We start from the raw sequence: 25,099 nt of genomic DNA on the forward strand, positions 1-25,099 counted from the left end.
CGGTTAGAAACTTTTGTTATTAGCTATTTTAGTCAGTAAATAGTTATGTAAGCACCAATTTAAAGTTGACCTTTATTAAATACATTGACATTTTTGCCACTACCAATTGTATATAGTATTCAATTAGAAAGCTGAAACCGTAGAAAACCATTAGATAATACAATCGACCCAAGTTTGATTGACATTATTCAGCTCACGGTTGTTACACATGGCACAATGCTTGGCAGTGTCTAGGGCCAGTAGTTTTTGGCAATGCGATGCACTATATCGACGACAGTGCGTGGCACATCGGAGCGAACCAGTTTAATCATCAAATGGAGAATGTTAACGACACAGTAAAGAATGCTACAGATGAGAATGAGGGGGGCAAGGATCAGCTTGGTCTGCATTGAGTAGCGTGTGGTATCCTCAAAGTCGAAGAACTCCCAGAGATTTGATTGACCAAGAAAATGCTTGCGCAGCTTCATTACCTGCCCTTTTAGCCAGCTGAAATACCAGCACAGGAAAAATAGTACATTTGATGTGAGGTAGCCGAGCAGGAAACCTGCCAACGTTATGTAGTCCATCTTGGAATCGGATACTGCAGCTGCCTTAACTTGCATGCTCTTATGTGTTGGTGTTGATCCTGTTAGGATCGGTCTCTGCTCCAGACCATTATTGTCATCGTTCTTAATATTGTTGTCTTCAGTTTCACAGTAACTGTTGTTGCAACTAAGGTTGTTCTTTTTGTATGTACTGTAGTTATTGCTGACATTATTGTTACTACTGTTGCTGTTGCTGATGTTGTTGCTGTTGTTTTTGTAGTAGTTATTATTGTTGTTGTTTTTGTTGTACTCATCTTCGGAGGGAAACCTGCTGTAGTTGGGCAGCGTATGATGCACGCGCTCATGGCTTCTGCCGCCGCCGCCGCTGTAGACATCCTCTCCTCCGGCCATGTCATTGTCATAATCGTTGTCATTGTTATTCTCGGCTCGCCAAAGCACACCGTGTTGCTGTGATTCTGTACCGCTAATATTGTCACCGCCACGCAGTAAGGCCTTAAATGGGAAGCTCGAAGGATCCCGCCGTTGTTCCGATGTTATTGTTGTACTATATCGAGCATCGCCTGCGTCTCCATCCTGGGCACTACGCGGCAATTGTAGCGATAATGGGTTAGCCTCAAAGTGCATCCCATTAAATTGAAAATGGCGACGATGTCGCAGTTGTGGTGGCGACGCGACCGTTAGTGGCAGTGCCATGTCTACCAGCCCTAACGACCTGACACGACTTGCATTCGAGTGCAAATGCAACTGCTGCTTGTTCTTATTATTATTCATACTGTTTATGATATCAAATTTGGTTTGGATTTTGCACCGCAGCTATGCGAAAATTAAATTGTAAATTGCCAAAATATTTTGAAATAAATTTGATATATAAAATGCGAGTATACGACAAAAAAAACTACTTATACGAGAATTTTTTTGTTTGTTTCCTTGAAATAAATTTCTACTAGCCTGACTTGATTGAATGAGGAGCTATGACATCTGCTATTTGTATTTAAATATGAATGAGTGAGCTGTTGTTATCCAGATCCAAGGTCAAATGAATTAAAAATGAGCAAAGCCTGCTGAGCTGAGCTGAGTGCCTTTAATTAAGTAGTTATTCGCATCAATGTGATGTGATGACTGACTGTCTTAAAGGTAAAGCAATAAATGAAACCGTACCAAAATCAAGTATTCACTCACCTCCAATCAAATGAGAGCATAGGCTAAGCTTTTTGCATTTGGGTGCTGTTTGTTGGTCGCGCAACTTAAATTGCAGACTTTTTAATGAGTCTCTCAATGTATATATGGATTTCTACTATATAAACGGATACAGTTTATATCTGTCCCCTGTTGTTGTCACAATACAAATTAAATCCGAAATAAATATACGAGTACGACAGGCATTTGAGTTTTGGTATGGCTGAGCTTAGTTGAAGTTCCTGTCCCTTTTCCTGAACCTTTCATTAGGTCACAATAGATTTCGTTCACTTTTCACATTGTCTTTAATTTTAAGTTTATATTTGTTTTTATTTGTTATTTCTGCTGTTTTATTATTAATTTTAATATGAGTTATACATTTTTATATTTTTATATATTGCTTTATTTATTATTATTATTTTTGTAAGCTTAGCCTAAGAATTAGAACTGTTCTCGGAATTTGAGTATTGACTACATCGAGAAAAAATCAAAGAAAATTAAAAAAGAAAATTTTAAAAATAATTAGATTAAAAAGTGTGGAAATAAATTGTAGAAAAAAGCAGTGTGCATATATGTTAATATGTTTTTACACATAAATGAAACAGAGATGGTGGAAAAGAGGGCACGCGCCTGCGAGTGTATGAGACGGAGATAGACATATAGACGAAAGAGAAGGTAGAGACAACTATGTCAAAGAGCGAGAAACACAGATAAAGTAACCCAGACACAATTAATAATAAGCTGGCGATTTAACGACCTGGCGACTATCGTTTAAATGTTTCACAAATTTGAGTAACGAGTGAAAGAGGGCGTGCTGATAAGTAATAGACGCAATATGAATACCTATTTTGGAAATCCTTATATTATTTTTTAGCATAGCATATACACGTAGAGTTGTTTACCTAATTCAGCGGCTCTTTATTGATACAGGATGCCTCAATGAATGATGAATGACTGTCATTTGCATTAGCCGAATTTACTGATTTTTTTCTTGCCGTCTACTCTTTCGAGAGTATTTTTATAAGGTACATCGAAGAGTTGATAAATACGTAAGCGTATTTTTATTACTTTAATCCTAGAAAATTAAACATGAACTGGCATTACCGATTACTTTTCAGTGTTCCCATGTGCAAGCAAGAGAATGGCCTAAGGCTTCGTTAAGGCGAGAGTAAGGAGTATAATTTAAACTACATTTATTTGTTTAAACGATGGGAAAAACAATTAAATAGCAATTTTATGTGATCATCAAAACTGTAAATACTTACATCTTATACACATACGTGAGTCTAAACATATGTATGTTTGTGTAAAAATACAACAACAACAAATACAACATGGAAATATTCGAAAATCTAAGCAGATGCATTGTTAACAACAATAACAAATTGAAGCAATTGAACAATCAATAGTTGCAACAAGCGTTTCGACAAATGGATGACTAGCTGATTCAGTTTTAATGCCTGAAATATTCGACGATGTGTTCTGTGAAATTTTGCACTTACCTTCTCACTGGACTAGCTACGACAAGTGGTGTTGCCACGCCCAAGGGCTTAATTCGTTGTTGCATGGTGGGCGTGGCCGTTGTGTTCCCACTACGCTGGTTTTGTGCTACTGTTATGCCCTGCTGACTGTTGATAGCGCCACTGACAACGTAACCACCTGGATTGTCGGGCGAAAGTGCATCGCTCGTGTAGCCTCGCTGTGGGTCTAGGCCCCTTAAATTGAAAGTTGAGTAATATGGATAATTTTGGTAGGCATGCGCAACTACTTACCTGGGCCGCGCATGCGGACTATGGCGTGGATGATACATGCGTAAGTGACGTGGGGAGTCGCCACCACCACTACCACTAACCTGCGACGAATTGGGCGCACCACCCGCGCCGCTTGCAATGTTTCCATTGTTTATATTTATATTACTCATGTTAATACCCGGCACCGTGTCACTTACTTGGGGAAGGTAAAAGTTGCTAGAGTTGTGGCGCTGAAGTGGCGGTGTCGGTTCGCAGTCTTGACTCTGTGAGGCTGGTGGCGCATCCAAGTCCGTGTCGGAGCACTCACGCCCTGGCGACAGCTGTACAATAAAAAAATGTGCAGAAAATATTTGAATTAGTCAACGGTTGTATAACATGCGAGAGTGCTCAACCCTAGGCTTACAAAAACGAGTAGTTACGATTGATCGATTTGGAATGTACTTAAAACCAAATGAAAACGAAAATTGTGACAAATGAATTCGATGCTAATTGCCAAATGCTGAACGCTAGATCTCGGCAGAAATGTTTAGTGCCAGTTATGTCTCCCAATATATAAACTTATAACGCACAGTGTTAGAGTTTTCCGAATCCCCAGGTACAAAGACTAGTCGGAAAGACTATAGTCGAGATCCCGACAGTAAAATACCAGGCTTATACTTTTAGGAGCATGAATTGCTTCAAAAATTTAATTCTGCCGTTCTGTTTAACCGACCTTTCTGCGATTAAATAGGATGTTAGATAATAATAATAGATAACGTAGATTAACACAAAAAACCTATTATCTCAAAAAATGTGGGAGTGGTGGTTTTTAGAAATTTGCGGAGACAAAAGGGGGCGTAGCAGAAATTTTAAGCAAACTTGACCTGCCCCAACGCTATTGAAGTCTGTATACCAAATTTGGTTGCTCTTCCTCTTGCAGTCTCTGAGATCCTTTTGTTCATACGAACGGACAAGCAGTCTGACAGACACACATGGCTATATCGACTCGGCTGTTGATGCTGATCAAGAATATATATACTTTATAGTGTCGGTGCCTCATTGTCTCTGTTTCATACATTTCAACGAATATAATATACCCATTTACTTATTTTTCCAAGTAACGGGGTGTTTTTATTCTCTTGAAGACAATATTAAAATTTTTCTCAAGGTGTGTAACGCATTAATGAAGGTGTGGATGGAATAACTGTTCAGACCGTCGTAAAAGTGTAGATTATTGTGAATGCGAAAAACAGCACGAAAAAGTGAATAATAATAAATAAGTTTTTATCAAAAGTCGATAAAGGTAATTTTAAGCATAAGCATTAGTTTATAAGTTTATAACGTTAACGTTTAATTTAAGGAAAGACTCATTTCGCGGTTAACTGGGCAATGTTCGCACGTGGGGATTAATATATTTTAATACTTTTAACTAATTATTTAAATTTTTACTATTATATAATTATTGAATCACCGTTTTCTTTTAATCTGTTCACTATCGGAAACCTTCGATAGCCTATCGATAGCTTTTAAAATATTATCGTTATTATGGCGCAGACTATCGAGATTTCTCCACCTCTGATGCATACATATTCTTGATCAGGTGATTAGGCTGTGTTGATAAAATCGTGTCTATCTGTTTGTTATTATGCAATCGTCATGAAATTTAGAACAGGTCCGTCTTTTTATGCAGGCTGCAGTATATGTGTTGGAACCAGCCGGATCGGATCCCTATATCATGATTGTGTATTTAACTCATATATCCTGACAATATCTGGTTTAAATCGGATTAATCGAATATTATACAGCTGCACTATGGGCGATTTTTCGATTTAGGCGGCATAAAATCTAAATATGAAGCTAGAAAATTTTTTGAAATTTTTTGTGTACGTTAGTTAGACTAAAATAGTATTAAAAAATATTTTTTTGGATATTGGACAACCCCACCCCCAATCGGCTCTGGGCAAAAAATTCGACATATTGCCAAAAAAAACTCTAAAAGTGAAGCTATGCACTTCAAATTTTGTACAAATATTATCCATATTAAACAAGATTTTTGAAAAAAAAAAAACATTTGTCAATTGGGCCACGCCTTTACATCCCTCCCTTGAATTTTTACAACCATAAGGACATTTTTCAAAATATGATTTACTTGAAAAGGAGTAAAAAAGGATAATTACATTATAGACTATAGACCTTAACAAAAAACTTGTCATCTTTAGTTGCTTGCACCAACGTGCACCACAAAATTAATAGTCCACGAAAAACAACACATTTGGTTATATTATTTATACAAAAATATACTAACAATAACAGTGGACAACACAACACATATCAATTTACTTATGACAGCAGATACATATTTTAAATACCTCAAGAATATTTATCCATATCAAACTTATTTTACTTTCAACAGTTTTGCTTATTTAATAGCTTTTAAAAGTCACCATAAATTGGGCGCCAAATTTCACAAACACGTTTTATGAAAAATCAGCCTACTTTGCAGAGCTGCCACAAAAAAAAAATACAATAATAAATTAATTCATTTCTTGATTATGCTACCATGAAATCTTGGACTTTATGACGCCTTAACCGAAAAATCACCCATAGTGAGCTGGCATAAGAATAATCAGACGAACATTAAATAAAGGCGTCTGCAAGGGGATTAAGTCTTTGGCGTGCCAAAGATACATAATTTTTATTTCTTGAATTCTTTTTTTTACCATTTCTTAAAGTTAATAAACTTGAAATGGACTGCAAATAGATTATTTAGCACAGCGCTACAAATTCCTTAAGGAAATGTTATGCATTTTATCGAATTCGCTGATCAAACAGATCAAAATAAAGCAAAAAGAATAGAAAAAACATAAGAAGGGTTCATGGAGAGCTGTGAAACATAAATAGGTAGATTATATAGATTTGAGTATTTAATTTTTGATGAAGAAACCAAATAGTGAAATCATATGACAAAATTCAAGTCAATCAATATCAATCAATATGAAAATCAGTATAAAATTATAGAATTCGAAATACATATATAAATGGCTTTAGTAGTATATTCTTTTGTTTTTGTCCTTTTTTTTTTACCTTTTTCGGTGCTTGCAGAAAGTGTAGTTTTGTTTTGACCAATTTTTTTTCATATGTTTTCTATCAAGCTACTGCAATATATTTACAACAGTCTGCGAGTGAATATATGCTTACTAATAGGCAAAAGCTTAAAACAAAAATTCAAATTAAGGAACTTAAAAATTCAAAACGGCATGCATGTAAATATAATAAAAATAACCGTTAACAAATAATACTGTAAAAAACACAAAACGAAAAAGGGTAGTAGAAACGAAGCTACATATGTAGATGGTATCAAAAAAGCATTTGCCAAAGAAGCGCAACAAATTAAGAATAAAGTATGAAATAAGTAAATTATACTCTTCGGTGACCCGTAGTTGAAGATGGATGAAAGCCGAAAAATACTATACAAATAAATCAAAATTGATTGACAGCAACTAACAAAAATAAATATATGTGCATTAGAGTGGGTCAATTTATTCCCGACAAAGCGGTTATGAAAATCGTAGTCTACGATCAATATCGAGCTTCCTCTTTTTACAGAGAAGTTATTTGTGTTTTTTATATTGGTAGTTATCTGTTAGGTGGAACTTACCCAAAAAAAAAAAAAAACCTCAGATAGAGGACGAATTATGATGAATTTAGAGATATTTTGCATTAATTTTAAAATTTATTATAAATCGCTTTCTATTTGGGTTTTTATATTTTTTTTGTTTTAGAGATAAGTTCCACCTTACAGACAATTACCAATATATGAAATAGTTATAACTTCTCCGTAAAAAGTGAAAGCTCGATATTGATTTTAGATCCATGGTTTCTTGGGCAGTACTTCTAAGAATTAATCGTAGATTACGACTTTCATACCCGCTTTTTGCCTTTATTTACTCCATTCAAATTGACCCGTTCTAATGTGCATATCCAAAACTTAAATAGGAAAATAAATGTACGATTATTCTTGAAACTATTAATATTTGGATTCTTATCAAGTCTCTCGAATACTTTTAGTTTTCACTATTTTGGTTTTGTGAACAGGCGGTAATTTGTGAGCCACGCCATGTTGTAAAATGAAGCAATATTCATCGTATAGCAAGAAAAATTATGAAAAATTCTATAAACATCCACCAAAAATTTAAAAAATCACAATGCATATTATGGTGCTGAATACCTAATAGCGTAGGGCTGAGTTAGCTGTCTGCAGAATCATTGAAAACATTTAATCCCAAGATATCATAGTCGTGTTTAGTTTCAAATATTGTTAGAACATCGAACATATTACTACTGAATAATGTGAAAAAATGTATAAGCTAATAATTTTAACAAGATTAGAACAAGAAAACAAAAGAACACAAATTCAAAAATTTAAATTAATATAAGCTAATAGAGCGGTTGTAACCGCTGCGCGATAGTTCGATTAGCTCATGTTTTAAAGTTAACTAAAAGTGCATAATAAGACTTTTGGTAACTCGCCTGGTTCATGAGATATGAATGTGTACGTGGGTAAAGCAACATTTAAAGCAGCAGTGCACTACATTAGCATCTACAACAAACACAACTTCTGAAGTCATAAGTTGCTTTAATTTAATTAACACTTTTAAGGTTCTATGCATCGCGGTTGTTCCTGTGTGGTTGTTGTTGCGTTTTACTGGGGGTCATAAAATATTTGTAAGCTGCGCCGTAATATCACAACATTTTTGTTGTTTTCTCAAGATTGCAAGCAAGTTAAAGTAACGAGAAGAGCAGCAAGTGCTTGCCCACCGCTGATTTAAAGGATTGCTAATTTTAGGGTCGTTGCGGCTTTTTGGTAACCTTTTTAAGTACAATTATTCTAATCCAAAAGAAACATCGAATTTTATATTCTTAGCGGCCTTCCAAAATTAGACGAAGTCAGTTTGTTTGCGATCTGAAGATTTGTGGAGTAATTCCTTATCATCCAAAAAAAAAAAACCTAAAAAAGCTATTTTTAAGTAAAAGGTATGTCAAGAGGTTTTTTTGGAAAATATCAGAAATTTTGTTGTTTCAAATGTTTCCGCTTGATATTTCACTAAAATTAAAAAAAGACCCCAACAATTTAATTATTTTAACTTATAACTGCCCGCAATGCTACAAAAAAAAACTTTCTGGCAACACTGGTTATTACTGCAACGCAAAAGCTATGACACAAAGAAATTTCTGACAACACTGATTATTTTTGCCGCGCAAAAGCTGTCTAAATTCGCCAAAGTGTGAGCCAAAAAACATTTTTTCACCTGTAAAATTTTACCTGAGCATTTAAATTTTGCTTCTCCCACTTACACACACTTATCTCATAAGCCAGGTGAGTTAGCAAAAGTTTTAGTACGCCATTTTGTAAGTTATGACTAAGCCTTTCGATCTGTATATAACTCGATCTGATCGGACAGTCGGAGCAAATTTTCCATATTAGCTGTATATATTGCCAGTCGTCTTTCGCACCCTTCGTGCTGCTTTCGTCACGAGCGCGAACTGCCGTCCGCAGTGATCATAAACGTAGAATTCTTTACGACTTTAAAAAAGCAGCTAGTTTAACGAGAAAAGCTAAGAGACCGCTGAAATTTGAAACCTTACTGTTTTCAAACTACAGAAGGTACCTTTGCATTTTTCTAATATAATGACTAAGGTAAAACGATACAAGTGAAATGCAGTGAAAACTTTACAAGAGAAAAAAAATCTTTGTTTAACTCCGGCCCCGTATTCGTTTACCTCATGTTATTGTTTACTTATTTAATACAATAAATGTCAATAATTCTAAAAATGTTTACTAAATTTTACCTCAATTCAAGCTTTGTGAAGTATGTACGTCAAGCAAAAATTATTACATTATAAAACCCAAGGGGTTAGCTTCTAGTGACCATATCTTTAAAACTACTATCCCCGAATGGAGTAAAACAGAGCTGTCCGCCAGCTGAAAATGTTGTTTATTTTGCTGACGACAGACAGATAGACTGTGGTATAAAAATAACAAAAAAAAAAAAAAAACAATTAGTGAGTTGTGGTTTGTTTACATTTTGAAAAGGCTGTGAGTTTGGTTAAGATATCTTTAGAAAAAAAGAATTTTCATAAATTGTTACAGTTCCCTCGACCTTTTGCCTGCATAATGATCACTCAGTCAGTCAGGACAAAGAGTTTTATATATGTTTATAGATATAGCAATTTGCTTGTGAAGGAAAGTTTGCGTATGAATACCAAACATTGAAATATTTAGGACCTTGGCTTCACCTGAAGGTCTTTATTTCAATGAGATCCAAGAAATTTAAAAATAAAATTTTTTTCATATAACGGAGGATCACCCTAGTATGTATCTTCTTGATCATCGTTGTCAGCCATGTAGATATAGCCAAATCCATCTGTCTGTCCATCAGAGCCTGAAAGAGCTTGACCAACCAGTGTGTACGCATTTCTGTGATTGAAGGCAGTGTACACATTTGGGGTGGCGAGCCATGGTGGGTGGGTATTGGAGCCCTCTAGATACTATAGACGGGTTGTGATCAACATCTTTAATATGATAGTAAACAGAAAAGCAATAGATTATAGCAGCTGACAATCACTGCGGACGGCAGTTCGCGCTAGTGACGAAAGCAGCACAAAGGGTGCGAAAGGCGACTAGCAATATATACAGCTTATGATAATTTGCTACGACTGTCCGATCAGATCGAGTTATATACCGATCAAAAGGTTTAGTCCTAACTTACAAAATGTCGTACTAAAACTTTTGCTAATTCACCTGGTTTATGAGTTCAGGGAGTGTAAGTGGTAGGGGAAAAATTTTAAGCAGCTAATGGGGCCGCTAGGGCTTTTTGGTAAAATTTTTTATTTATCACCCGATAACTGGTTCAAAAGAGAAATAAATTTGAAAATTTTCGTGGACTTCTCAAAATGAAATGAAAAGTCAGTTTGTTTGACTTTGTTTTTTTCGAAAATCTAGAAATGTTTGTTCAACGACTTTTTGACGACTTTTTTCCCGCTAAAATTGAAACGCCAACAGTTTCCAAACTATAGAAGCTACATATGCTCTATATATAATTGAAAAGGTGTGTTTGAGGGCTCTTATGAGTACCTTTCTTTCTAAGGTACTCAAGTGACATTTCACAGGTGAAATAAGGCTTTTAGCTTACATTTTGGCGATTTCTGACAAAACGGCTCTTACAATTTTTATTAATTTTCAGAATGTTTTAGTACGTTTTTCGGTATATGACACATAAATTTTGGCTGAGGGGCTTGGAAGATATTACCTGTTAACTAAATATAGACATTTTTCTATCGGTCGAAAATCACGTTTTAGTAAGAAAAACATTTTGGTTTTATGAGATATCTACACCAAACTGATAAAATTTGCATTTAACTTTGCATTTGACCACAATTGGTTCAAATCGGACTACTATATCACACATAGCTGTCATACCAATCGGTCCAATTAGTATGAAAAACTTAGTATGAAAAACTTTTTTGTTTTACGAGATATAGGAATTAAACTAATAGAATATGCATTTAAGTTAGTCTTATACATCCTGGCCAAAGTTGGTTTAAATCCGACTACTATATCATATAGCTGTCATGGGACTGATCGGTCCAATATTAAGTCTTAGTATGAAAAACTTTTTTGTTTTATGAGAAATCTCATTTAGCTTGGTTTTATATATCTTGATCTGTCCAATATTAAGTCTTAGTATGAAAAACTTTTTTGTTTTACGAGATATCGTAACCAAACTAATAGAATATGCATTTAAGTAAGACATATTTCCTGACCAAGGTTGGTTCTAATCGAACCACTATATTATATATCTGTTATAGGACCGATCGGGCTAAATCCAAGTCTTGGTAAGAAAAACTTTTTTTCATAGTAAGTATAAGTATCTGAAATCCAATTTTGTGACGAACAAAATTCAGTTTACTATAAAAGTTTTAAATAAAAATATATATTAATAAAAAAAAAAAAAACGACAATTGGCATTCGGCACTGCGCAAAAAGTAATTTTTATGTACAAAGAAGATCACCCTTTTTGCGCACAGTGCACAATGCCAACTTTCCTTTTTTTTTTTTTTTAAATTAATTTATATTTTTATTTATATTTTTTTTATTAAACTGAATTTAGTTCGTCACAAAATTGGATATCAGAAAATTTGGGGCTAGAAATTGCTTTCGTCACTAGACTTTTACCTCGTGTAGAGGTTTTTTTTTGTGGGATTCAATACTATCAACATTATATCTAGTTCAAATATGATAATTAATGTTGTATTAGTCAAAGCACAGAAAATGGATATCGGTTATTAACAAACAATTATAGATACCAGCCACTAAATTAATCAATACATAAATAGGTAAAGCTGCAGTTAGAGATAATAGAAACTTAATACAAAATTGAAGCAATTTAGTTACACAAATACAATGAAATGAAAACACGAGACAACGCAACTAGTGGTGACAACAGTTCAGATGTTAATTGTTGTCGACATTCAATTAAGTTACTTATACAGATGCAGATAGTGATAGTGATAGATACACAATTAAATATGGTTATATTGTTATAAATATACAGGTTATTTTATTGGATTTGCAAAGCAATTCCTGCAATGTTTCGTTTTGGTTTGCAAAATGTTACCCACCTTACTATAAAGCGTTGTGCTGCCCGACCGTTGATTATAACCATTGCCCTCGGCCATATAAGTCTTTACCTGAATTCCACGCTTCTTCCGACCCGTATCGTAGTAGGAGCGGGGTGAATATTGTACCGAAGTGCCGCGCATGCCACTGTCGACACCGACAGCTGTGCTACCATTGCCTCCGGTTCCGCTACCGGAGTTGGTCTGTTGATTGGTCCGATCGTTGCATATAGTACTTATTGCTTGATTTTGCGTCTGAGATCGTCGTGATGCATACTTCTTAGGCTTCAGCAGGCTGTAAACATCAAGAAAAACATAAGTTTGACTGAAATTCATATCCAATATATCAGTGTTGATTACCTAGGATACTGCGGTCCGAACTGTGTGTAGCAACAGTTGTGCCAACAGCCACGAGAGAAGGGATTGTAACCGCCTTTGAACTTGCCTGTCACCTGTTCGTTTGTGGTGCGACCCCGTGATACCAGCACCATGTGGAATCCAGTAAGGCCAAATATTGGTATCGCCAGCACTGTGACGAGACCCATTAGAACCATACTATTAACAAAAAGTGTGTTCAAAGTTAATGTTAACCAATCTTTTACAAGATGTACTGAAAAGAGACTTAGTTTAAGTTTACATGTTCGCAGTAAATAATTATGAATCTACCAAATACATACATATAATTAAGTTATTTGTACAGATTATTTTTTATAATATATTTTAATTTTTTTATACTTAATATTTTTCTCTTCTTCAAACTGTGCTTTGAATAAATAAAAATGTTTGTTTATACAAATTGGCTATATCGACTCGGCGGTTAATGCTGATCAAGAATATATATACTCTATAGGGTCGGAGATGCCTCCTTATCCCTGTTACATACATTCCAACAAACACAATATACCTTTTTACTTATTTTTTAAGTAACGGGTATAATTTACTACTTACTAAACCAAATTAAATTTATTGTATCAAAGTTTAGAAATAATAAGTACATTGTTATAAAGTTATTGGTTCTTGTGTAAAAAGGATACGCGACAATGGGCGCCGTTTGTTTGATGCTGGGCATAACTTTTAGCACGTAAAACAGGCAAAGCGAGAATATGCTCAGCATATGGATGGAAAGAGACACAAGAAAGAAGAAGAAGAACCGGTAATTCCGTCTCCCAATGCAGTTGTTTACCCAGGGACAGTGATGATCGAATGTCTGCAAATAAAGAAAAAAATCTCAGAGACTAATATACACGTTAATTTGGAGTTTGTCACCAACCTCTATACAATGATTGCAGACGGAGCAGTGTGAACAGCGAGGCGGGCGATAAAACTTGCATGTGACGCACCATTTCATTTTTACAGTGATGCCGTTAATTTCTGCATTCTTGTAAAGAGGTGCACGGAACTCCTCTTCGCAGTCTTCGTCGGGAGAGGCTAGAATGCAGTCAAACTTTAGGCTGTGCGGGAGGCGTTGGGTACCGTTTAGCACGCTACATACCTTTGGGTATAATTCCCGGGTCCATAAATGTCGCCAGCGTGAAATTAGCCAAAACAAAGAATGTGATAACGCCCTGATAGGCCAACACCCACGGATGTGTTTTCACATAGTACTGACAGCTGGAAGAAACAAAGCAACAGGGAGCATCGTTAGAGAAAGAAGCTTAATTAAAAATTTATAATTTATTTAATATTTTGGACTAAACTAATTTTAAACAGTTTCACCTGACCCAATGTATAAATTCACAGCGACCCTATTCTAGCAGCCAACAAATCACTTTGAATTCCACTGAACTGGAACGGCTTGTTGAGCTAAGCCGCGCCTCAAACACACACATCCTTACTCTTGTACAAGAGTCATAGTGGAAGACCTCTATCCTAGCATCACTACTGCTTTGCTGTCTACCTTTTAACTCATTGAAATATGCATTGTTACATGTTAAATTACATCAAAGTTCATATCGGAACCTTAAAGGGAGAACAGGTATGTGTGTTCGCTAACAGATACGAGTGCTTGGCGTTTTGCTCGTGAAAAAACATACATTTTTTCATTTTTGCTTTTTAGACGAGCATATTCGTCAAATTAAAAATCGGAAATTGAACATCAGCTCAAAATTACAGAATATTTTTTAGCGGACTGTGAGCATGGCTGTTATTTTTAAACGAAGGTTGCTAGCCTAATTTTTAACTAATTATATACAATTTCATATATATTCAGATTAGCATCTGTTATTAATTCTTCTATTATTATTGTTAATTATTGTTAATTAAATTTACTTAAAAGATAGTTTAAATATCGTCTGTTGGAAGTGTGGTAACCATTAAAAAAAAAAGACAGCATTTTTTAAAAATTTGCATTTCGAAGATACAAAAACTAACGAAATTTTTAATGCGTTGAAAAATATAGGAGTAAGTCGCAGATTGGGGCAACCCACTGTTGCTCACTTCAAGGCAACTGGAAGTGTAAAAATAGAAAGAAGAGAAGGGGCAAAAGTACCGTTACTTCTCCAGGTGTGATTAAGACTGTACGTGAACGAATAAGAAGAAATTGTGACTGTGACCATGGCTGTTATTTTAAAACGAAGGTTGCTAGCCTAATTTTTTAGCTTATTAAATACACTTTTATATATCTTCAGATAAGCACCTGTTATTAATTCTTCTTCTTATGTAAATCCTTACAGGTAAAATATCAGAAAGGGCAAAGTCCGATCAATGTTAAGGTATAGGAAGACACCTCTCATCAGGTATGGGTTGGCGTTTGGCGTGATCTCTATCGGAATATTTTGGTAATTACATCAACTTTGACGAGATTCACACAAACGATTTATATACCCGTTACTTAAAAAATAAGTAAAAGGGTATATTGTGTTCGTTGAAATGTATAATTACTCCATAAAGTATATATATTCTTGATCAGCATTAACAACCGAGTCGATATAGCCCTGTGTGTCTGTTCGTCTGTCCGTCCGTTCATCTGTGTGAGCGTCCATATCTCAGATACTATAAGACATCGAGAAACCAAATTTGGCACACGGATATCTGTATACCCCACGCAGATCAACTTTGCTTCAAATATTAGCTACTTACTCCTCCTTACCCACAAATCGCGAAATACCACCACATTCACAGTTTTTAAGATTATACGTATTTTGTGGTAGTTAACGCTATAAATATTTTTATTATCTATTATCCCATTAAATCGCAACATGATCGGGCAGCGTAAGTAATGGCGATTTAAAGTTTTCAAAGCAATACAAGTAATTTCTTTAAAGTACTTTTCTCTACTATAGCCCTTTCGACTAGTTTAAAAACTGAAATCTTCCGAAATTTATTTAATCAAGTTTTAATCTACTTATATCAAGGCTGCAAACCTCCAAAATTTTGTTAAAGGTTCGGTTTGGCGATTCGAACCATAAAGCAAGACATCGGTTTGGTTCGCGAATTGGTTTATATACCCCCTGAACCCAAGCTTTGGGTTCGAACCTTGGTTTAATTTCATACAAAAAATTATATTTATTGTTAAACATTTTTCTCTACATTCTGAACTAATCAATTTTTTTTTTTAAAGAAATCAAATTTTGATGATAATTTAAAATTATTTGAATATTTTAATATAACTTATTTTATCCGTAGTCTTCAACAATTGCGTAATATTAGAAATCCAAAAAATTTCTGTAATTTTTTTTTTTTTCGAACCGAACCTTTTATTTTAGAAAGCGGTTCGGTTTAGGTTCGGCCGCGAAGTAAATAATTTTAAGGGTTCGGTTCATGATCCGGTTCAGGCGGTTTCGTCTGCTTAAAAACTCGCACCGAACCTGTTCTACGAGGTTCGGCTTGAAACCGGTTCACAGCCTTGATTTATATAAAAGTTTTGTCCAGCAGGAAATATATCCTGATCGCGCCATCCTCTGGGATAAAAGTGCATGTTGTGTTCTTGCCTGTAATTGCTGTCCAGGTCGAAGTCTGAGCGGAAAATTACCTTGAAGATCGGTAAAGCTGTATAATTCGCTATTTTTCAGGGATTGATCAATAATTGTGATTTAGTATTTAGAGTTGGGTTCATTGAAATGATCTAGTGAACTTATTCAGTCTTTGATGAACTGTATACTTCATTTTGCTTAGCGCTGCATGTGAACAAATTTTTTTTTTTTCTCTTTTACAACACGAGTCATTGGAATACGAAGAATCACTTGAATTTTATAATAACATATTTTCTATTGAAATGTCTAAAATAAAGCGCAGTTCTGTTTGCAATTTTGCATATATTGTAAAGCCAGTATAATTATCCTAAAACTAACAAACATTTATTTTATTTTCTAGTTAAAAGCTCTAAATAAATTTTTCTATAAAGAACAGTTGTGAAATCTTCTTAGTTACAAATTGACCGGTTTCGAAGTTGATAAGCAACTGACCAACTGATTCTGATCACCTATTCATCTTCGTTCATGACAACTAACCAACTGAATAATAAACTAAATGACAACTGAATCTAAGCTAAACCGTTCTTAGTTCATACCAACTGACCAACTGAATAATGAACTAAATTAGCGGTGGGCAAGCCCTTGCTCGCGCTACTCACAAAACTCAAACCGGTAATTTGACTTGCTCGCGATTTTCGACAATTCACAAAAACTTTTGACGCTGCGCGCAAATCATTTATGACGCCCAATGAAACTAAACAACAAACACATAGCAAATGCTCGAGTTTCGGCTGCGACGCGTACCGTCATAAAAGTGTTAATTTTCCTATGATTTATGACTTCAGCAGCGTCTTGTACACTGTGTGAAAAAGTAAAGTTGGTTTTGATGCCTTTTGATTTTTACCACATAACAAGCGTTCGACTTGCAAATACAATTTATTAGAACTTCTTTTAATGTATAATTTTTATGGCTTATTAAAACAAACAACAACTACACAGATTTTTCGTCGCGACGCACAGAGTCATAAATGTGTGCATTTTGCTTTCATTTATGACTTCAGAAGTTGTGTTTGTTGTAGATGTTGTTGTAGTCCTCACGGTTGCAAATTCCTTGCCCTTGAACTAAAAATCCCAACTCTATTAGTATTAAAATTGTTCGTGTCTCAATCAATCTCACACATTATGAATTTTATTTTGTCTTTTACTTCCTGTCCGAATTTGATTCTAAACGGTTCACTATTTCTATGGCTATACAAGGCCATCAAATCCTTTGCGTACCGAACGGCATCCAAGTGCCTTTGCACATGGTACAGAAGGAGCACCGTTTTTATACCCTGTGCCCATTAAAAATGGGCAAAAAAGGGTATAATGTGTTTGGCAGAATGTATGTAACAGGCAGAATGAGGCGTGACAGACCCCCAAACAGTAGGCGAGTGAAGCGAGCAGGGGGCGGAGCCCCCTTTTTTTTGCTATTATATTAGTTTTAATCATGTGTTGATTCCCCTGATAAGCAAAAGTCAGCTTAATAGTTTTATGTGGCCATAATCAATCATACATCAAAATATAAAACACCAATCAACATAATTGCATCAACAGAGTAACCCAACACTTTAATATATTTAACGAAAATAAATAGATATACGCATCTATAAACTAAGAAGCCTTCAACGGAGCAGATGGTCAAGTTCCTAGTTACATATTCAATTTTTTTTGGCATGCCCATAAGGTGGTGTAAAATTCAAATATATATCACACTCAACGAAAATAAATACATACACATACATACGCACCTTTGAATTCAGAGGCCTTCGACGAAGCAGATAAGTGAATTCTAAGTTATATATAAAGGGTGGTCCATCTAGTGTTTGGAATATGAAATATTCATAATTTGACTTTAAAAACGTCAAATATCATTCGGAAAGCGACTAATATTTAGTAAAAACTTTGACATTTACGAAATGGGTCGCTATTTGCTTGAAGGAAGTTGGGATATATTAAAAACATATTTCCAAAGTGGTGAGTCCTCGACTCAAACTGTGCGAAATTTGAAAAAAACATTTAACAAAAAAAATGTTAAATGATTGGTTCTTCGAGGAAATTGTAGCGGAAGACTTGGACGATATTTGGTTTCAACAAGACGGCACTACGTGCCACACATCGCACGCCACAATCGATCTTCAGCGCCCTATCTTCGAAAATCGAATAATCAGCACATATGGAGATGTGAATTGGCCGCCAAGAAGCTGTGATCTGAAACCGTTAGACTATTATCTGTGGGGAGCGGTCAAGGACAAATGTTATGCAAACAATCCTGAATCAATTGATGTGTTGAAGAACCAGATTCGTGTTGCTATTGCTGACATACGTGCCGAAACAATTGAAAATGTTTTTAAAAAATTGGGTTGATCGAATGGGCTACTGCCAAGTCAGCCGTGGTGGTCATTTGACCGACATTGTTTTTCATAAATAAATGACATGAACCAACCTTTCCAATAAATGTTCAACCTTTGAAAAATATCGACCCATTTTTTTTTTATAGCAAAATTAAATTCCAATTTTTAAATGGACCACCCTGGGTAAATATTTGATTTTTTCGCCATGATCATAAGATACATTTAAACGAGCGTGTGGCAATTGGAAAATATAACCGTGTATTAACTTCTTGATCGCCGTGTTTGAAGATTGGTTTGAAGCTAACACAGCAACTCAGACACGCACTATCTTTGAATTTGCATATGCGCTTGTTTCTTTAGATTTCCTCTTATCTACCGTACAAAAATAATCCAAAGCTGTATCTTATCTTGTTGTGAAATAGAAATTATAAGGAAATAGATTTCATTCACGTTTACATTTCATAATTTTATTTGTTTTGACGGCACTAGGTACCAGCCAAAATATCACATGAACCACCCCCACCTTTACCCTATGTAGATTTGTAGAACACCTCTGATTATAAATTTTCGTTTATCTTATGCGTCCTGACCGAATTTGGCTGAAGTCGGTCCACTTTATCATATATCTGTACTTGGAAAAATCAGTCGGAAATTTATTACGAAGTTCAGCAAGGCCATCAAATCTTCGGTTTGTCGAACGGCATCTAAGTGTGTAGGCACAGGGTATCCAACTGTCAAGTGCACTCGACTGATCCGCTTTTTTTAATACATAAAATTTTTTTCTCTGGGGCATTGTTTTTTATAATAACATTTTCAGCTATCCATTATTGAGTTAAGAGAATGACTTTTTACGTTTTTTTTTGTTAACTTTAAAATTCTAGGCAACATTACCTAAGGTAGAGGATTTCTTTAACAAACAGCTAATTGAATTTTAAAGTGTATATATTTAAGCCTGTGCGTATCAGTGTGTGTGCTTTGGTCAAGTGGTGGACAATTTGACAGCCATCGCAAAGCGAAACGCTCAATGGTGATTTGTGCAATTTTAGTGGTTGCCTAGAACTTAACTATAGGACACGGGGTGAGTCCAAATAGTGTAACTAAACGAGGGGAACGGCAAAGGTGTGAGGAGGTTGCTATTATCACTGTCGAGCAGTAACGTAGTTTTATTTTTCTTGTTCTTGTTGCTATAGCTGTTGTTCCTATCGTTTGGTTAATGTAACAACAGTTTTGCACTAATAGGTAGATATGCATCTATGCCCCGAGGTCGGGAAAATAACTAATCGGTCTAAGTTGGAAAATTCAACTTTTGTAATCAAATTTTAATATTGTTTGGTTGTGCGATTTATCACTTGTTGGCTAGTTAAGTTTTATAAAGCCACACGGTTTATTTGCTATAGTAAACAATGTTGACAAAAAGGTTTTACAGAAGAATACGCGCAAACACAGCGCATTAATAATGTAAAATTTTATGAATTTGGCTAAAAAATCGTTTTGTACTCATGTTTATATATACAAAACATATTTTTAATCGGTAGCAAGAAAAATTACTCAAAAAAATAGTTTATCTGTGAAAAATTGACTATTTTGAGGACCTTGACCAAACTTGTATTTAAAAAACGTAAAAAAGCTGCAGGACTATCACGTAAAGTAAATTGCCCTAAAAGATAATTATTTTTGAAAGTGAATTGATTGCCATCCACATCAGACCACCCTCGTACATAAATATGCATATCGAGCTCGTCGCTTTGCTTGTAATTTAAGCGTAATATACGCGCTTTGTTTTGTTGATTTTTTCAATTTTCTAGGCGCGTCGTCATCACGCACCAAATGGGGCGGTTTCATTTGGTGACTTCATTTTGGATTACATTGAACAAACGCTACACTACGTGTAGCATTCGTGTGCCAGCAACATCCACATATCGTTAGGTGTCAAAAACAAAAAACAAGGGGGCTTTGCCTCCCTCTCGCTTTGCTTGTCTACCCCAGGCTAACTTTGCTCATGGCAATGTGCGGCTACAGTCGAGCGAACTCGACAGCAGGATACCCTGTGCCCTAGCACTTGGATGCCCTTTGGCACGCCGAAGATTTGATGCCTTTTAAGAGCGCTGCACTAAACATCCGACTGAATATTTCAAAGACAATTAGCCGATTTAAACAAAATTAAGGCCTTTGAAAATTTATTATTTGTATCAAAAATATAAATCACACCTTGATCATTCCAATCCGACAACTGGTTCAAGCGATAATTAAATTTAAAATATTTAGTGCTTTTCCAAAATGAGATGAAAAGTCAGTTTGTCATTTTGTTTGTTTGTCTGTATCAAAGTGTTGTAAAAGCTTAGATTTGATAATGAGAAATTATTCCTTATCAAATATATAGAAATGTTTGTTTTGGGACTTTTTGAAAAAAAAAAACACGCTAGCTTAACGGGGAAACGCTAAAGCCCGCTAAAATTGACAATCCAACAGTACCCAAACCACATAAGCTACAGATATGTATGTTCCATATATCGTTTGAAATGTATTTTGAAGGACTTTATTAAGTAGGGTATTTTAGCTTTCATTTTGGTGATTTATGATAAAATGGCTCTAAAGATTTTTATTAATTTTCAATATAGTATAGGTATGAATTGCATGTACATATGTAATAATACCAAGGCTGGAAACCATCAAAATTTTGGTAAAGGTTCGGTTCGATGGTTCGAACCATAGAGCAAGACTTAGGATTGGTTCGCAAACCGGTTAATATGCCACCCAAAGCAAAGTTTTTGGTTCGAGCCTTGGTTCAATTATGTGCAACAAAATAATTTTTTATATATAATTTTTTTTTGATTTTTATATCGAATTAAATTTTAAAAAAAAATTAATAATAGTCTAAATTAGTATTAAGATGACCTATTGCTTTATGATATTTAATGTAAGTGATCTTGTTTTGTATCCGCGCGATTGAATTCACTTCACTTCTCGATAAGCACTAAATTCCAAGAAAAGTTTCGATTGTAGATCATTAAGTTCTGCAAATGAACTACTATGAACAAACTCCAGTGAGTTGTCGATGTTTCATGGAAATCGATTCAAACACTGGATAGATCGTCGCTTTCGCTAAAATCGAGTTGTCGATATTTCGATGTATTTTTACATCACTAATGAAAAGAATGCAATTATTTTTTTTCGAACCGAAATGGATTTGAAATATATATTCTTAACACTAACACAAAGAAAATTTGGACAAAAAAAAGGCGTGGCATGGGTAAGGGCGTATTGTTAAAATTTTCATGTTTTTCAACATCTAAAATGCGATAACAAATTTTAAAAAAATTGAAAAAATAAAACTTTTATTTTTAATTTTTTGTTTTTATTTTTAGAAAATTATAAAGTTGTTAAAAAAACATTTAAGTACTGCACTCTGCACTCGGGCTTAAAAATCAACCGATTGTTGAAAAAGTCCCCAACATTATAGGTTCATAGGACAAAAAGAAAAAAACTATTAAATTTTTTTTTTTTTTTATCAACTTATTTTTAAATATAAGTCAGCTTAAAGAAAAATATAAGTTTGATCCCAAACCTAACCTCGACTTTAAGATGTACTGATCAAAAGTAGCACTTTAAGCGCATATTTTCTCTCGTTCAGAAATTTTTCGAAAATTTCCTCACAAAAATTGTACTAAAAATTTAAAACTTTCGGTTTAAATTAAGAGAACCAATTCTCAATCGAACCACATTCAAATTTTTGCTAAACGGAACAACTCAAAATTGATTTTTGCCACGTACTATCCTGAAATACGCTATAGTGGATTGGTTGAGATATCTCAAAACATTTTATACTAAAACTTAATTTTGGACGCTTCTACGACGTCTTGAGTTTCTATGGCAGTTATATGATACAGTGGACCAATTTGAGCCAAATTTGGTCAGGATTTATAAGGCCAGCCCAGAGGCATTATCAGTCAGATTGGTTGAGATATCTAAAATAAATAAATCAATGTTTTCTAAGGCAGCTATACGATATAATGGTCCAATTGTAATTAACTGGCTCAGGAAGTAAAAGACGTTGCCAAATAGACAAATAAGTTTTATCACTGCGGACGGCAGTTCGCGTTAGTGACGAAAGCATCACGAAGGGTGCGAAAGGCAACTAATAATATATACAGCTGTTGGAAAATTTGCTACGACTGTCCGATCAGATCGAGTTATAAACCGATCGAAAGGTTTAGTCTGGGGCCTTTTGGTATTTTTTAAAAATTCTACTTAAAAATACGCGTCGATTGATACCTAAATCACCCAAATCCGATAACTGGTTCAAAAGAAAATTTTAGTGGACTTCTCAAAATGAAAAGAAAAGTCAGGTTCTTTGTCTGTTTGTCGGTTTGTCTGTTTGTATCAAAGCGCTTAAAAAGGTTAGATGAAATGATGGGGATGTATTCCTTTTCGAAAATCTAGAAATGTTTCTACGACTTTTTGATAAAACCGCTAGTTTAGCGGGAAAACGCTAAATCCCGCTTAAATTGAAACCTCAACAGTTTCCAAACCATAGAAGCTACAAATATGTTCTCTATATTATTGGAAAGGTGTTTGAGGGCTTTTAGGCGAACCTTTAAAATTGGTATTCGACACTGTGCAAAAAGTAATTTTTATGTACAAAGAAGCTCACCCTTTTTACTCACAGTGCACAATGCCAATTTTCGCTTTTTTTTATTAATTTATGTTTTTAATTAAAATTTGTAGATTTAACTGAAATTTTTGTTTGTCACAAAATTGAATATCAGAAATTTTGGGGCTAGAAATTGCTTTCGTCACTAGACTATTACCAAGTGTAGAGGTTTTTTTTGTTTGAAATATACATAAATAAAAAAATTTTTTTCTTAATAAAGGTTAACTTTGATCGATTGTTCCCAGGACAACTATTTTTGTTTGGATGTATAAGGCAATTCTTCATACAAAATCTGTGAGTTTGATTGGAATATTTCAAAAGCAAAGCAACAAACCATTAAAATTTTGGTAAAGATTCGGTTCGCGAACCGGTTTATATATCCCTTGAACACAGGGTTTGGGTTCGAGCCTTATTTTATTCGAAGTTTCAACTTGATGCACAGTATTAGAAATGCAGAAAATGTATGTAATTATTCTTTTTCTAACCGAACCTATTACACTAGGCAACAGCCAAAAAATTACAAGAACCAAAACCCACTTTTTTGGATAGATTTGGGGCCCCGTATGACGGAATACAATTTTTTTTCTTTAATTTATATTTTAAATTGAATATTGTTCGTCACAAAACTGGATTTCAGCGATTTGGGGCATGGAAAGACTTTTGTCACTACACTTTCACCTCGTAAAGAGGTGTTTTGTTGAAACATAACAGGAATTTTTGAATTTCATATGCTTCTGACATTGATACTTTGAAAGAAGGTTACAGTTCACATTTACACCAAAGCAGAATACCCTTTGCTCAGGCATTCAGAAGCCGTTCGGCTCGCCGAAGATTTGAGGCATCAAATTTTCGACTAATTGTTCCAATTGTATAGTCAGTCAATTTGCATAAAGTTTGTTCGGAATGCATAAGACAGAATATGCATTAAAGTTAATGCATATTCCGTCAGAATGAGATATTTCAAAAATGAAAAGGTTTTTCGTACTAAAACTTGAGTTTTTTTTTAAATATGAAAGAAATTCAACAACTAAATTTTTATATATTACTATCTGCCTGCATTAATGATAAAGTTACAATGTCAAAAGCAATTGCAAAAATTTCTGATATCCCACAAAAAAAAAACCCCGAAAATTGGCAATCGACACTGCGCAAAAAGTAATTTTTATGTACAAAGAAGCTTATCCTTTTTGCGCACAGTGCACAATGCCAATTTTCGTTCTTTTTTTATTAATTTTTATTTTTAATTTTTATGTTAAACTGAATTTTGTTCGTCACAGAATTGGATATCAGAAATTTTGGGGCTAGGAATTGCTTTCGTCACTAGACTTTTACCTCGTGTAGGGGTTTTTTTGTGGTTTGTATCACAAGGAAATGTCGTAAGCCACTTTTTGGCGATAACTTTTGCTGTTTTTTGCTTTAAAACTTTTTTTTTACATTAATATTACTGTTAACATGCAAGGTACTTAAATTTTAGTAACTTTTGTCTTTAATCTGTGAAAGCCGAAGTGAACCTTCTCAGTGATGCAAGTGGTGGCCTATATTATTCCGAGCACACTAAAGACTGCATTTAGAAAATTATTGAAGCTCAAGTATCAGTTTAAAAATCAATTTAAAAAAATATATATATAATCAGTCCTGTTCCGAATTCCGAACGTTTTTAAAAAGTAAAAACGAAACGAAAACGAACGTTTTACTATTTTCTGATCCCAACTCCGACCGAAATGGACTTGTTTTTAATTTTCGAACTCGGTTTCGAAAACGTTTTGATAGCAGTAAGTCATCGACCGTATCAGCTGTTTTAGCCAATGAAGAAGTAGAAATTGCCAAAGTAATATAAATTGCTAATTTAATTCTGCAACTTGCCGGCATTTATGGTTATTGGTTGCTTGCATTTTTCATTAAATTTTTTTGTCACCAGCTGATTGCCTGGCTTGTGCATATCGACATGAACCAGAGTTGTCATGAATTCAATAATAAAAACATTGAATCTTCAATGTTTCTCTTAAATCCGATT

General features: G+C 34.6%; 2 protein-coding genes across 4 annotated transcripts in view; both read right to left on the minus strand.

Moving 5' to 3' along the window:
• The window catches only part of LOC117780802 (palmitoyltransferase app), a 40,920-nt gene that overhangs the window by 12,531 nt on the left and 3,290 nt on the right, over positions 1–25,099 (minus strand). Inside the window, exons 2-9 of one of the 3 annotated variants that reach the window (XM_034617483.1) lie at positions 13,623–13,741; positions 13,401–13,558; positions 13,165–13,337; positions 12,491–12,685; positions 12,203–12,425; positions 3,494–3,792; positions 3,224–3,436; positions 2,140–2,192 (exon numbers count right to left, since the gene is read on the minus strand). In XM_034617483.1, the coding sequence (XP_034473374.1) occupies positions 2,156–2,192; positions 3,224–3,436; positions 3,494–3,792; positions 12,203–12,425; positions 12,491–12,685; positions 13,165–13,337; positions 13,401–13,558; positions 13,623–13,741 (1,417 nt within the window). In that variant the 3' untranslated portion in view covers positions 2,140–2,155. Of the gene's footprint in view, positions 1–2,139; positions 2,193–3,223; positions 3,437–3,493; positions 3,793–12,133; positions 12,426–12,490; positions 12,686–13,164; positions 13,338–13,400; positions 13,559–13,622; positions 13,742–25,099 lie in introns of those variants that run through there. The other 2 variants (XM_034617475.1, XM_034617467.1) reach the window with 2 other exon arrangements.
• Positions 44–1,379, minus strand: LOC117780823 (GATA zinc finger domain-containing protein 16). The gene has a single exon (XM_034617494.1). The coding sequence runs from the start codon at positions 1,314–1,316 to the stop codon at positions 231–233; it is 1,086 nt and encodes a 361-aa protein (XP_034473385.1). The 5' UTR covers positions 1,317–1,379; the 3' UTR covers positions 44–230.

This window comes from Drosophila innubila, chromosome X (genome assembly GCF_004354385.1).
Source record: "Drosophila innubila isolate TH190305 chromosome X, UK_Dinn_1.0, whole genome shotgun sequence".
NCBI classification, from domain to species: Eukaryota; Metazoa; Arthropoda; class Insecta; order Diptera; family Drosophilidae; genus Drosophila; species Drosophila innubila.